General features: G+C 43.7%; 1 protein-coding gene across 1 annotated transcript; it reads left to right on the forward strand.

Moving 5' to 3' along the window:
• Positions 1-168: 168 nt before the first annotated feature.
• LOC124300186 (engulfment and cell motility protein 1-like) lies at positions 169-4904 on the forward strand. Its single transcript, XM_046753955.1, has 3 exons — positions 169-2449; positions 3380-3665; positions 4101-4904. Exons 1-3 carry the CDS (start codon positions 704-706, stop codon positions 4271-4273), a joined length of 2205 nt encoding a protein of 734 aa, XP_046609911.1. The 5' UTR covers positions 169-703; the 3' UTR covers positions 4274-4904.
• Positions 4905-14965: the final 10061 nt, after the last annotated feature.

Here is a 14965-nt window from a genome sequence, read left to right on the forward strand (position 1 = left end):
CTGTGTATGTGTGTTTGTACAGTGAGTTGGGATGCAAAGGGGGAAGCCTCATTGCAGGAACGAAATACTGTGGGTTGTTGTCACTTATGCGTCCCCCACTACGCAGCATTATTGCTTGACTCATTGCTCATCCGTGTTGAGTTATCAGCGTAACGATAACAGGCAGTAATCGGCCTTCGACGAGGGCTCAGGTGTGGCCATTCGTTGCGTGTGAATATAACGAAAATAAATCTGATTGTGACCGAGGCTGTGAATGGTTCGTTCGAAAATCCCGCTTCATTATTCATGATGTTAATTCGGTTTCTCGCGGTGGTGTTCAATTATCATACCAATGAGTTGTGCATTCGAACTGTGTAAATTTAGAACCATACGTAAAATAATTCAAACATGGTCGAAAATAACCGGCGTTGTTCGACTGCTTGACTGACTATTCGTTGTATTATTATTGAAGAGCTGCAACGGGTGGTTGCAGAACTAGATTAGTGACTGCTATAACTATTTCTGTGGTTATTACTAGCACGTGTTACTATAATCAACTAGTTGACAACGAGCGGTAGTCCCGTTGCGTAATCTCTATTAAACGTCCAATTTTCTCGCTTCTTCACGCGTCACACGGTGCGTAGAGGACTGAACAATTCGGTTAATTCTCTATCGTAACACTGGCCTAGAGAAATACATTCCAGGCCTTCGAATAATCGTGAGAATGCCGGATTCAATAGTCTCGGTTGCGGTGGCCATCGGTAACGACCAAACTCTGGTGAAGATGGACCGCAGTCTCCCACTGGATGAGATTATAGCCGATCTCTGCGTGAATCACGGTCTGATAGGAGAGTGCCACAAGTATGCGTTGCAAATAGCACGACCGTCGCCGAAGGCCGAAGACCAGACGATATCGAACCGTTACGTAACACCAGAATTAATATCCCAAGTTCTAGACGGTACAGAATTGCGATTGGTATTCTCGGCCGCAACGACCGTCCGCCTTCTCTTTGAAGTGATCACAGACGAGCGGGGATCCAAGCGTAAAAGCGCCCTGCAAAAGCTCGCCAATGCTTGCGAAGACCCGGAATTCGCGAGGTGTTTCGTCGAGGTCGAAGGCCCGTCGCTGATCGTTGAGAAGCTGAAAGTTGCAGCGGCCGGTGAAATCACCGCCGCATTGGCGTGTCTCAGACTGTCGATGCAGCACGGATACCTGGACCAGCTTTGTCACGTCGGTATCGACAGAGTCGTTGCCGAAATCGCCGGTCCCGGGGAGAGCGAAGCCCTGAGAGAAGCTTTGCTGATCGCGTGCCTGGTCATCGCCAGAAGCGAGCCTGAGCACGGGGAGAGGCTGCGAGCTGCGTTGACGACTACGGAGATTTTGACCTTGGTCAAGGGCAGGTCGCCCGGTGTTCAACTGGCCGTTCTGGGCCTGGTCAATGCGATTCTGCTCTCATCGGAGTCCCCGCGACGCGAAGAAGACTTGAAAGCTTTGGCGGATTCGCAGTGGAGGCAGCTCATCTTCCGTCATGTTCTTGGTTCCGGGCAGCGGAATGCGGGCGACGAGTTGGCTCACCAGCTCCACGTCCTTCAAACGATGCTCCTGAATTCCATTCTTGGACAGAGCCAGGAAACGCTAGTCGAAAACGACGACGAGAACGGGAAAATACCCTCTTTCTGGCGGAGAGTCAGCACCGAGACCATCCTTGAGTCCGTCGAATCAATGCCCAGCACCCCGGAACTCAGCAGGCAGGGTTCCACCATCACTTTGGACGAGGCGACCCAGACCTACATGCCCTCCATGCCGTTGCCTTCGCCGAAACCACCCCCAACCCTCAAGAGATATTTCTCTTACATGTCCGACTCGAGCAACGACACGATCAGCCATCTGACCCCAAACTGTCTCGAATACTTCTCTCAGAAGTATCACGACAGTTTCGTCCTCGCCAAGGAGGAGGCTGAGCTTCTCTCTGACCTGAATCATGTCGCTCAGAACGTCGTAGATGTTCTGTGCACCGTCCTTCGGGTGGGAACGAGTCACGAACGAACTTCGACCAGGTACTGTCCTCTCTTCTTCAGCGCTAGGGACGCCTTCTTCGAGGAACTATTCTGCCACGCTATATGGACTCTGGGAAAGACCATGAGGGATTTGAGGACCCGAGAGCCCGAGGATCACTTGATTGCACTCCGAGTTCTCCATCGCCAGCTGAAGGACGCCCTGGACGCCAGGCCGACGACTTTGTCCGCATTGGCCGAAAACCTCAAGGAAACATCCGCTGCTCATGTTCAAGAATTGTGGGCCGCTGAGCGGCAGGCCAAGTTTGAAAATCTTCTTCAAAGGCATCCAGCGATTGATGATCTGAGGAATGATATCAGGCCGAAAGCTGCGAGGCTCGTCACCCTTCAGAGATTGAACGCGCTGAAAGCGGGTCACAAGTTCTCAAAACACTTTGATACCCTCAAGGCACAGGTGAGCAGCACTGATTCGGATACCCTTGTTTGTCAGTAGGGTTTCTGACTTCTTGACATACTTTTTTTCTCGGGACTCGAGAATTCTTGACTAGGACTTCCCGTGGATTCTTGGATTTTCGAGAAATTTATAAAACTTTTAAAAAAATCACAAAATTGTTAATTGAATGCGAAATAAATTACGCTAATTAATAATCATCAAAATTTATGTTTTATAGTCTTGTTTACATTTGAATTTTAATTACTTATACATTTTATTAACAAAACTAACTAAATTAAACTTTGATGAGTATCTTCCTATAAAACTTTTAATTTATCTTTTTATTAAGTAAAGTAGGTACTTTGAATATGTATCTTAGCTTCCTTCCTGACGTAAGTAAAAACATTAACTTCGCAGTCTTTCACTTAAACAAATAGTAGATACCTGAAGTATCTTTATAAAAATAATTTTTAAATTAAAGTTATGTACCGTATCTTTCTTCCTATAAATATGTATAACTTTTAATCACAGTGTTCTAATTGAACAAAAATTTCAATTTTTAATAACACAATCAACTGAAGAATCTACTTTGAGTATCTGCTGATAAAATTTTTGACTACACAGTCTTTTAATTAGGTACAAAAAGAAACCATGAGAATCTCCAAAACAGACTAGCTTATTAGTCTTAAAAACGTAGGATGAAGTAAATAAGCGGAGGACAGGGCACAAGCACAATTAAGGCGCAATTTTTGAATTTCGCGACACTTATTTCTCGTCTCGAAAAAGATTTCCCGGGAATTCTCGCTTCGTGAAGTCTCGACCAGAAACCCTATATGTCAGAGACGCTGTATCTTCTGCTAACGCGAAAGTGACAGAAAACTATTTATTTTTACCTAATTTTGTAGTTTCAAACCTAAATTTAATTTCATTTCAATTTATATTTCCGAGCAGAAGGCCAAGAATTGGTGGTTCGTTCATCTGTCGGATGACGAACGGGTTCTCATTTACGGAGACTGGGACTCGGAAAGTCAACCGTACTCAAACTTGCACAAGAGGATCAGCGTGGCTTCTGCTACGGGGTTGGCGACTGGCAAGAGATGCCCGCATGCCAAGGGTCGGAAATATCCTACCGATAAGACATTTTTTTCGCTACTGCACGAGGGCGGTTCCCTCGACTTTATCGCTCCTAACAAAGAAATCTATAACTTGTGGACCGACGGGCTCACCGCGCTGCTGGGTAATCTTTCACTTTATCTAACTCTGTTTATTCAACTCCTCGTCAATTTTACAAGAATCAAGAATTACAACAATTACCGACGCACAAGTTTACCAAGTTTCGAAAATCTGCGAGAGCCGGAGATGACGAAATATTATATCTTTCACTTACCCAAAAAATAATCCAGCAAGACGTGTTAGTCGTACTAAAATAAATTTTCTTTTACTACTCGAATAAACTGGTGGCAGATATCTACTGTCTGAAAGAATTTGACATTCGGAGAAAAACCAATCTCTTTTACCGTGCCGATGCAGTTTTGGAATATTAGTCTGCGGCGGATTTATCAGGCGTTTTTTTTTCCGCCCCGCAGAAAAAAGATGCCTGGAATTCCCGGGGCACGTCACAGGTTTATATTTGATTTTTTCCTGACGCAGAGACGGATTCCCCTTGTTTCAGGACGGCCCGTGCTGAGCGCCGCGTTTCACGAAGACGTCGACATGATCGTTGACATGGAGGTGAGATTGAGACTTCTGGATCTCGGCGACGCCCCGACGCCTGTACCCATGGATCCACCGCCTCTGCCATCTCCTCCGGCGAACTACGAGTTCTGCGACGAATCCCTGGTGTGAAGCCGATCGCGACTGAGGATCGAGAGCTGTGGAAACCGTAAAAGGAAGAACCCCGTGCATGTATACATAGCCATATCCAGGGCCGTGGATCGCTTCCAATAAAGCACATGTCGAGACGTGGTACTCCGAATTGGGTTCAAATTTGCAACGGGTTAGAGAGGGCGGAAGGTGGAATAAGAAGGAAAGAAAGAACAAATCCTTACTCTTGTTCTGCGGCTCGTGGTGTGAAATTGTAGAGGTGCCAGGTGTCGAATAACGCGTGCGAATTTGTATTCAGATGTATGCAGAGCTCGCGAAACTTCTCCCCTCTGCACTTTCGGATAGCACATATATACAATACTACCACATGCACACGGCCGTATTTAATATAAAAGTGTAACTATAACAGGAATATGCTAAATTGGCTAATAATACTGGTGTTCTTGAAACTTGCATCGCGCGTTCTAGCGGGATTTGCTTTGAATTTAAACGTTCCTAAAATATATCTTCATGTTACACGGTAAGAGACTATTTATCAGTCGAGTACCTACAGAAGAGGTCACGGGGTAAAGTGATTCTTCTTGACGCTTTGTACGTTTTAAAATTTATGTCCGTTCAAGGTATCGAGTAAAAGTAAAAACAATGAAACAAATTACAATGGTAATTTTACTTTGTAACTCCAATCGACGGAATAATGAATTGCCGAGAAATCGTTACGTTTTTTCGTATGAAACGGGAAGCTTCACGTTCTTTCGTGGAAAATTTCGGTTGCTCTGGTTCACCGGAACAAACCGTGACAGAGGATGATTAAAAAATGTCCGGTTCATCGACAGATTCGAATCACCTGCTAGTCACTGCAGTGTTTTTCGCGCCACCGAGTTGAATGGCAAATTGGTTCGATTAGCTGGGCGTATAGCAGTGATTTTAATTGAAGGAACAGTTCAATTGCAAGTAATTAAGCGTAATCGAACTGAATGTTTCAGGGATCGGATCGTTAATCTTGATCGGACGTAGGAATGTAGAATGCGTGGGTTGGTTTCATATGCGTACAACACGGACGGAATCTGCGCCACACTGCGTCAGTCGAGGAGTTTAAATACGAACGGCTGGACAAAAAAATGCAGCGACATGCAAACTTGATCGATTTATTTCGGGGGTTGGTAGAATATGAAATTTCATTGTCCGTCGGATGAGAGAATTTCTTTCTTTCACACATAAATAATACAATATTTTCTCCCCATTGCGATGGCGTTTATTTTTATCGCTTCCAGGCTCCGTCACTGTAGCAGTGGTTTGCTTTCCATTTCCCTCCCGCTCGAAAATTTCCATTCAAAACGACGGATAATAACGAAAGCAATTGTCATTGTCTGAAACGGAGGCGGCTGAAACTCAGTCCCTCCTTTTCCTCGTCTCCTCGCCGTTATTCAACATGATCGTTTAAGATTATTGCGTACCCTGCTGCACAGAGTGCGCCCTTCAATTTGAGCGGTTTCTCCAACAATAATTGGAATCTATGAAATAAACCTTCCCTTCCGTTCTTATCTTCACCTTTTATTCTCCACCCCCTGATTCGCCCTCGGCAAGGTTCGGGTTTCGGATTTTCCTCGAAAAGCACTTTGCGCGCGTGGCGGAGATCCTGCAAAGTCTGGGAAGGCCGCTGCTTACGTGAAATAACCCTAATTTACCTGGACTTATCCTTGCGAAGATCTTCTTGTCTCCAATTGCTTGTTATTGTCTAATATCTCAACCACCACGCAGACATACGAAAACACAAAAAAGTAATAAGAAGAAACCTCATTATATAATACAATTTGGTCTGTTGATATTCGGGGTTTCATTTTGGTTTACGAAGTTATTTATCGAAGGTAAGATAATCGTTCCAAGATGAGATTCTTTCGAAATTCCCCTAAAATATTATAGTTGCAATATGTAACAACAATCATGATAATAATACCGATTAAATTTTGGGTTGTATACTGTAATGGAGTTTAACAACTGAGCTTGAGCATCGATCAGGTGCTTAAGTGGTACGCGGGATTCGTTGTTTCATATTGTTTGAACAACCCAGAGGCGTGATTTTGCTCGAGCGTCAAAGGTCAAAGAGGAGCTCAGGATTTTCACCCCTCCGGCAATTTTTGTCCTTTATAAGTACAGCGAAACAAGTCCTGGTTAAAACCGAACCCCCTAACTGCTGTATTTACGTTTACTGCTCAGGCTTTCCCGGAAACACGTAATTCCGAATGATTATCGAACCTGTGGGGTGTTTTTTCATTATTGGTATCAGATTGTATAAGGCTGAAATTCGCGGTGTGAAATTGTCCGTGGTCATTTTGCTAATGGAACAGGTACATTTGCGGTGAAATATTTCGCAGATGCCGATTTGAGAATCGACTCGCGAAATCGAGCGTTAAAACGGGCGCCGGGTTCGGTTGTACAGAAGACATCGAACGGCCCCCTCTGCTTTTTGCAAGAGAAAGCAGAGTGTGCGTAATAAAATTGAAAAAGTTTCGCATCAATTTTCCCCACTTCAGATCCCGTCTATAGCACGGTGTCTGCAAAGATGTAAATTGCTATCCGAGCACTACCCTCTGCAGCCTTTCTGCGCGATTGACAATGAACACCGAGAGTTCAGACAGGTAATTACGTCACGCGACTTGGGGAGAAAAAAATCTTCTCCCTCGGAGCATGCGGTTATTGGTTCTAAGTCGATATTTGACTTTCAGCGATGAAGACACGCCACGCACTTTTTTTTTGGTTGTTCAAGAAATGGAGTGGCTTGAGGAAACTTTAGGGAAACCGTTTCTGAAAGGTATAACGGATGCTTTTCCAATTCAATATATATATCACGTATTCAAAAGTCGAGAGAGTGGCGCTAAACCGAATTTCGAAAATCAGCCAACACTAGCTTCACGTTTTCAAATTTGTAGCAAAATGCTACAAACTACGTGATTCTGCTTTGAAGTCGACACTTCCAAATGCTACGGGTAAACTTGAGTTGACATGTTAATTACAACGCGTTATCACGATGCTTTGAGTCATCAAGGGGAAAATGTTTGCTTAGCTACGAAAGCTCCAAAACTACTTCCGCCTCGTAGCAAGGCTGCCACCTCGAGCTGCGTCACTGCATTTTGTTGACGCTGCATATAAGAAAATTTCCTGCGAAACGGTGCGAGATTCGATAATTTTCATTTCAAAAAACCTTTTGTCATATATAGGCACAATCGGGTAAATATGGTATGGCAAAACTCCTCATTCAACGCTGAGTATACATTCATATTTTCCACGCTTAAAAGCTTGCTAGAGCTTTCCAAATTCAGCAAATAGATTCATTGAATTCTTGACATCTGAACGAAAAAAAACTTGCCCTATTTTACGCAACTGGCGCTACATATCGCGGAATTAATCTTCCGACATTACGTATCCAGCTGCTGGCAGCTTCCAGGGCTGGAAAATGTGGGTTCAGGTCGCGGGGGTGGATAGGCGGCAAGTTTCGCAGTAGTAGCGGCATAGTTTCCAAGCGAGACAAAGCGTCGAGGATAACGGTCCAGGAGACAGAGCGCGGGACGTCCTTTCGGACCTCGGAGGTCTTCGAGGAGCACGTCAGCCTCGCAAGCCCAACATTTCAGGTCGGCGCGGCGAGATTGGGACAATTCTGCGGCGGACTACTAGCGTTCATTTTAGCCCCTCGCCTATACGCGCCGGGCTCAGAGCGGAATCCCTTGGTCGTTCACGAGATCGCACCCTCCGTTCAATTAACGGGACGCGGTGCGACCTCCACCCTTCATCCCTCTGTCCTCTTCTCGTCCCTCGGGTGACGTAGTCACTCCCACACGCGCGGGTATGTCTCATACAAGTGTTGTATGAATTTTATTACAGGTACTTGCACTTCGTAGCTGCACGTTAAACACCCTTGCGAGCTTGTATGGGAGACCAATTTTTTAAACATTTTTCTACCGACGCCCCCGAGACGTGCGTTGCCCCACGTTTAGGTATATCTATGTATGTGCGAATCCCGTATATTATCTGCCCTCGGGTACTTTTCGATTACGCTTTACTTTCATCGTAAGCCGATTACCTTCAGGAGCATCGTTTTCTCCCCCTTTATAACTCCCCGCAGCTTTCCTTTGCTCGCTCGTTATTCATCACGGTCACGGCAGAGTCTGAATTCCCATTATTTTTATAGGCACGATCGTAAAACGGAGCGTTTGTTGTACCTACTATTTGTCATCGCAAGAAATGTCATCCTGAGAAAAAAAAATAAAATATTCCACTTTGAAACACGTTTCATTACTTGCACGACCCGCTTCGAAAATTTTTCAACACGCGTCCGCGTGTGTTTGTAAAAAATGTTGTAACCTGAATTTCGGAAAAACGGCTCCATCGATTTCCCTAATAAATGGGTGAAAAAATGTCCCATTTGAGTCAGTTTGATTCGTCGAACGAAAAAAGACAAAGAAAGAAAGACGTCACCCCAAGATCGAGTAGTTAATCGAAGGTATTCACGGGATGCCGGATAGTTTGGCGTGACCTGCAATTGTGCCAAGTGTACGGTAGCGAAACTTCCGCGGAGACTAATCTGCGCAAGAACGAATTGGCCCCGGTGGCTAGAGGGCCAAGAGTTTCTATGAATGTCTAACGAGGAGTTATCTCGCGCCATTTAATCTAATCATCGTATCAAAGTTCTAGCCTACTACACGGAGCTTTATCTCGACTGGGTTGCCGGGCGAGGGCGAGATTCTGGGTAGAATATGGTATAAGGCGGGTATTATTAACGCACAGCGACCCGCGCCGTGAGAACTAATTCTTTTTTTTAAAATCTACTTTTTTTTTTTCATCTCTCTTTAATGCCGTTTATTTCCTTCTTTTTCCGCAGCTATCTTCCACTCCTCTTTCAAGTGTTTAACAAACTTGAGACCGCGACCTCGCAGTCTTATCGGTATTACCGCTAATTTTAATGGCTTGAAAAGTTTCTTAAAACTCTTACGCGGGAAATTACGTGCTTGCGGACCTCAAAACGTATAGGCATTATTATATTTCAGTGAGCGCCAAAGGTGTAAATGAACATGTATATGTAGTATGTATACAATATATTGTACCATGTCACGAAGCAAACACGCTGCTGTAGTTTCTCCGGGTTCCGCGAAACCAAGGCTTTAGACGCCACTTGGCTCGGAGACGATCTTAAGTTTAAGTTAGAGCAAAAGCTCTCGGCGTTTCATTTCAGTGAAATTAATTTTCGGCGCCACCTTAAACTGCTTGTGTACCATCGTCACCGTCTACACGCTGCCGGATGTTCGTGTGAATACATCGGTGTGCGTATTATACGCATATTGGGAGGAGGGATCTACTTGGTCATATTTAATCTTGGATAATTTTGAGTAAACGAAAATGAAACCGTCTCTACAGGTACGTACATCAAGTCAAAGAGAATCCAGACATCAGGTAATTGTTTACGTTCTTGACAAACGTAAATAGAAAGAAAAAAAAACTGTTAAGCCTAATTCACCACTGTGTAAGAAGTACCAAAATGGCGGTCCGTTTTTGCGTGGCAATGCGTAAATTTTTATATTCCACGAGGCCATAAAGCCCTTCGCGTATCAGATTTACAGACTTCCGCCTCCGTGCTTTACGGATCTCGGGCACGTTTAATACCCAACGAATCGCGTATGGGAAATAAATTTATTCCGTGCCAATTTCCCGCTGCACTTTCACATGCCTCGGCGGTTTCCACTTAGCGGCGTTACGTTTTTCCGCGAATTCTCATAAAGGGGTGGGAATGGTGTAAGGTGTAAGAAGAGTGGAGGGAGGGAAGCGGGATGACGAAACCGGAGGATGAGGGGCGAGATCCGGGAAGTCGCTTGCAGCAGATGCGCGCTCCTTCATTCAATTATGCTAAATCTCAGGACTAGCCTCGCGAGATATGCCATATTTTATTATCATGTCTATTTCCAGTCCCGTGGGTAAAATGCATATATAATATATATATATACTAGGGTGTTGCGAAAAAATATAATTTACGATTTTCCGCATTTGCAACCCCTAAAAAGTTTGTTTAGGTTAAATGAAAGATTTTGCGAAAAGATGGGCGTTCTACGTTATGTGGAAGATCGCGCTCATTTGATATTTGATTTTTTGTTACAAATTACTTTGGATTTTTAAAGAAATACGTTGTAGCATTTCAATTATTATTTCTCTCCTGATATTTATATTCAACCCCAAGATCACGATCCATAATATAACGATATACCAACCGGGAATCTTATTCTCTTAAATTGCAAGATCATATTAAATTAAAACTAATTTATGAGATTGTATTAATAATGAAAAAGTCGGCAGATTCACTTCTTAAACATCAACTGGATGCTTAATATTGCAAGTGGGGATCTTCTTTGTGACGTAAATTGATATTGTGTTTGATGTAAGCAGGAGAAAAAAAATGTACAAAAGTGAAAAATCAACTGAGCACAATCTTTCACATAACGCAGAACGCTCATTTTTTGACAGAACCTTTCTTTCAACGTAAACAAACTTTTTAGGGGTGCAAGAGTGGAAAACGCAAATTATTTTTTTCGGAAACACCCTAATATATGTACATAGGTATCGTCCGTAATCTATATCACACGGAACAAAATGTCGAAGAAGTGCGTCATGCTCCATTTTTGTACATTTGGTCGATTATGCGTTACCTCACTGCGTAGAAAATCAATTTTCTCTTTTCTTTCTTCACTTTGCTCGATTCCGGAAATCCGTAAATTTTAATGTCGCACCTGAAATATACCAATGGGCCGCACTTGCAAGTCTCGCGAATAATAACATGATACTGAAATATTTATCAAATCGTTGGCAATACTTCTTTCTACAACAGGTTCGTGTATCGCACTGAGGCATATGCGATAGTATAGAAATAGTACAATTTTACATAAATTTAGATTAAATTCATATATTACAGTAATCATGATGAGAATTAGCAATTCCTTAACTGCGCGAAAATATTTTCTTCAAATTACGTCGCGTGGTTAATTAAAGTATATAAGGTACCTACTCGAAATCTTTTCCTGGATCAACATTCATTCGTTGGCAATGGTACGCAGAGAAAATTCTCCGCGAATAAATTTATTCACGTGCCTGTCAAGAAAACTGTATGTTTAACGAATGTACATAAATAACAATTGTCATGCTATTTCTCTGCATTGAAAGCGTGTAGATAAATACGATAAAAAATACACATAATGAAAGTAGGTAAATAAGTAAACGCAAAAATTGTTGGTCATGATTGGAAAAACACATTAGCGTCATATTCTCGTGTATCGTATCAGCCTATACGTCACACAACAACAATAAATATTACTTATAATTTAACGACAAATAAACTGTGCACATGTATCCACCCACCTCCCCGGAGTGTGATTACAGTTATTAGTTACAAATGGAAATTAAATGTGACAAAGCTGTTGATTCACATTTGACTGTATCCTATATTTTAAACACACGATCTACGCAACGCGTTACAATGGATCAAAATTATTCAGCAAACATTGCATAGTGACTAATGAAAGAAAAATACATAAAGGAAATAAAGTCAGCGAGTCGGAGTTGCTTCATTCATAATTGAATCCCAAATACATCGGGTGTACCCAAATTACCCTGTATACAGAGCGTAACGGGGAAGTAAAGGGAAAACGGGGTATGACCGCGTAACGCGTTGTCCTTCTATACATATATGTATATGCGATCGGGGTAAGGGAGAAAAAGAGAGAGAAGCTCATGGCCAGTGATCCCGTTGTTCGTTTGGAGCCATTGTTAGAGGTAGTTGATAAATAGTGCAAGATTATTTTTCAGGTATCCTTAACCCCTCGACAAAGTGTAAAGCGTAAAATTTTTAAAAGTTTATCAACCCCCAGCGTCACGTTTACTCGCGTACAAACTTAGTGAAGAGATTTAGTAAGTAGAGCTTAGTACCTAGATATCTGATACGGGTATGTGGAAAATCTATTTTTATTTTGTACGAATGAAATAAATTGAAATTAACTCATTGTTGAGAAACAATTGCTTTATCACCGGATGAAATGTTCATTTTGCTGACATTTTTGTTCCAATGCTTCGTGTCTTATTCTTTTTTTTATCTTTCTTTTTTCCCCATCACTGGCTACCTGTAGTTGGCGACACGTTCGGATTCACACGATCCCGGGTGGTAATCGAGTCTCGCGGATTTCCCTGGGAAAAACCTCATATACCTATATACGATACGATCTACGACACGTTTCCCGGAAATTCAAGGCAACGATCGCATCGCCTCTCCCTCTTTTACTCCTCGCCCGGTCGCACGTCTCACCAACATAACATATACACGTAATACTATAAACAGCCGATAATGCTAAAAGCATGTCAAACCGAGGGCTCAGGGGCGTATCTGCGCGGGGCCCCGGGCCCCGGGGGTTCCCCAAAACCCCGAACGCTCAGCTGGAGTCGGCTTACACCAGGCTCTGGGCGATCGGAAGGCATCGCGGTAATGGCGATTCCATGTCCGTCCAGATTCCCTCTTTTGCCATCTGTTGCCCCGATGCATTCGCAAGGACGCACCCTCACCTGGGGACGCGTGCAGACCAGTCGATCCTCGACCTCAACCCCGGCCTGTTCCTGTTCCTCACCTCTTCGCTCTTTCGTCACTTTTCTAGTTATTGCTTTCCCAGCATTTTTACCAACCGTTTTGACAGTGGTCAGTTCCAGAATTCGGGGTATCTATGATAGTAAAGAAATAAGCGTTCAAAGCCAGAATACGCATGCATCACTTCCGATCTAAGTGTCAAAAAATTTTCTGATAATGGTCCCGCGAACTGTCGAATGTCGGGTTGGCTTGAATTATTAACGAGTTGAAGCGATGAAATTTTCCCGTGCCGATCGGAACTTCAAATCGCGTCAAATTTGGGAATGTTGGCGGGTGAAGAGACAAATTGTATCAGGCAGTCTACGGCTAGGGAAATTCCACACTGTTTATTTATAGGTGTCTCATTATGCGTGTATTGCGAGTTGTACAAGCAGCGACGTTTGTCCTATATCTAATCAATTACCAAGTGATCTCGTGAGTTAACAGCGATGTTTGCCGTTACCCTGCACGTATCTCATTAATTAACGGAAATTCCTATTAGAACTCCGTATCGCAAGGGCTCCGAGAATTCGTTAGACCAAGTTCAAAAGCTACCTTTGACGACAAGTCGACAGAAACAAACGCGGTCTCTCTCAACCCTATCCTCTACGTATCTCTTCCTTAACTCACTAGCTCACGTGTTTCTAGCTCAGTTTTATAGCTTAGAAATACTCAGAGAATATCTACGTTTTCAAAGTTAGAATCGAGTTCAATACTCCCTCACGATTTACACTCGCGAGATTATGATATTAGCCGCGAAAAGAGCCCTGCGCGATTTAGAGGACATCGTGTACGACTTGAAGCTGTTTCTGAATTCGCAATCCTTGAACGAGCTTCGGCACGTATCGTCACACGTCCTTTATCCTTACAAACAAGATTGCCAGATGCTTTTCGCGAAATTTAATTCTGCGCTGTACGAGGTACAACGAATTTAACGGAACTGTTGAAACCACTCAGCGACTCCGACAAACGTAACAGCTCGGGAAAGGAAATCGATTTCACGGGGGTTTAGGGTAACGCGATGCAAAATTTGCTATCAAAAATCGTCGGACAAAAAGCAAGCCCGTGGTATCCAGACCGTGGCGCGGTGACAACCGCGACCCTCTTTAAATTAATCTCTGTTCCGCAAAAAAAGGCCCACGACTTGGGCGGCGATAGATCAAAACGCTGGCTCCTAATAGGTATCTTTTCCCCATTCTCCCGCACCGACCTCACAGCCGCACCCGGGAACGCCGCAGATTTTCATTTCAGATCTGGCTCGTCCGCGCTGGGGAAGAAGTTGCTCGCCTCGTCCGTTGATTTCAATCTGTTTGATGGCCTTGTTCTCTACATTCGCGAAGTTAGCGAGTCGCGGCTCGACATGTCCTATCGCTCCCCGACATCGCGGGGCACATCCCAATGCCTCTATTGCGAGTCATTTTCGGACTTCCCATCCACCACTATTCTCCAATAGAGCAATCAGACAGGCTGCTATCTGGAGGAATGAGATCCATCCGTCCTCCTCTCTTCCGTTTGACTTTTCCTTATTTTCGGGAAAACGAAGGAATTCTCCGCGAAAGCTCGGATTTGTTTTCTACCTAATCGCAGACGTCGGTCGCCTCTTACCCGCTATTTCGGCAAGTAAAAACAGACCCAGCAGCTTTTAATACTACTTTCATATTTTTCTTATCTTCTCTTCTCTGTTTTCCCCAAAATATAATCACGGGCAAGTACTCAGTGAAAAGCTCTACTGCCAGTCGAGTATCTTTATGCTACAAGCCCAATTTCAGAGTTGTCTGAACGAATGTAGTCCAACCGCGATTGCGTCATCTTGGATCGTACAAGGAGTGTGTACTCTGATTGCCTGTTCAAATTGAAGAGTCTTTAGCCCCACGGGACGTTGGTTCTCAAATCTTCCTACCTGTGACAGACCAATCAGCTTTGGCCCTCGAGTCTCGTGATTCCTGAGAGGCCATATTGTGCGAGAAGTCTTTAGACGGCAGTCGATTATTACAGCAGACGAATCACACATTCAGTCACAAGGTATTTTGAACTACGCTTTCTGCAAAATCTTCTACGTGCTTACAAAT

This window comes from Neodiprion virginianus, chromosome 3 (genome assembly GCF_021901495.1).
Source record: "Neodiprion virginianus isolate iyNeoVirg1 chromosome 3, iyNeoVirg1.1, whole genome shotgun sequence".
In the NCBI taxonomy this organism is placed as follows: Eukaryota; Metazoa; Arthropoda; class Insecta; order Hymenoptera; family Diprionidae; genus Neodiprion; species Neodiprion virginianus.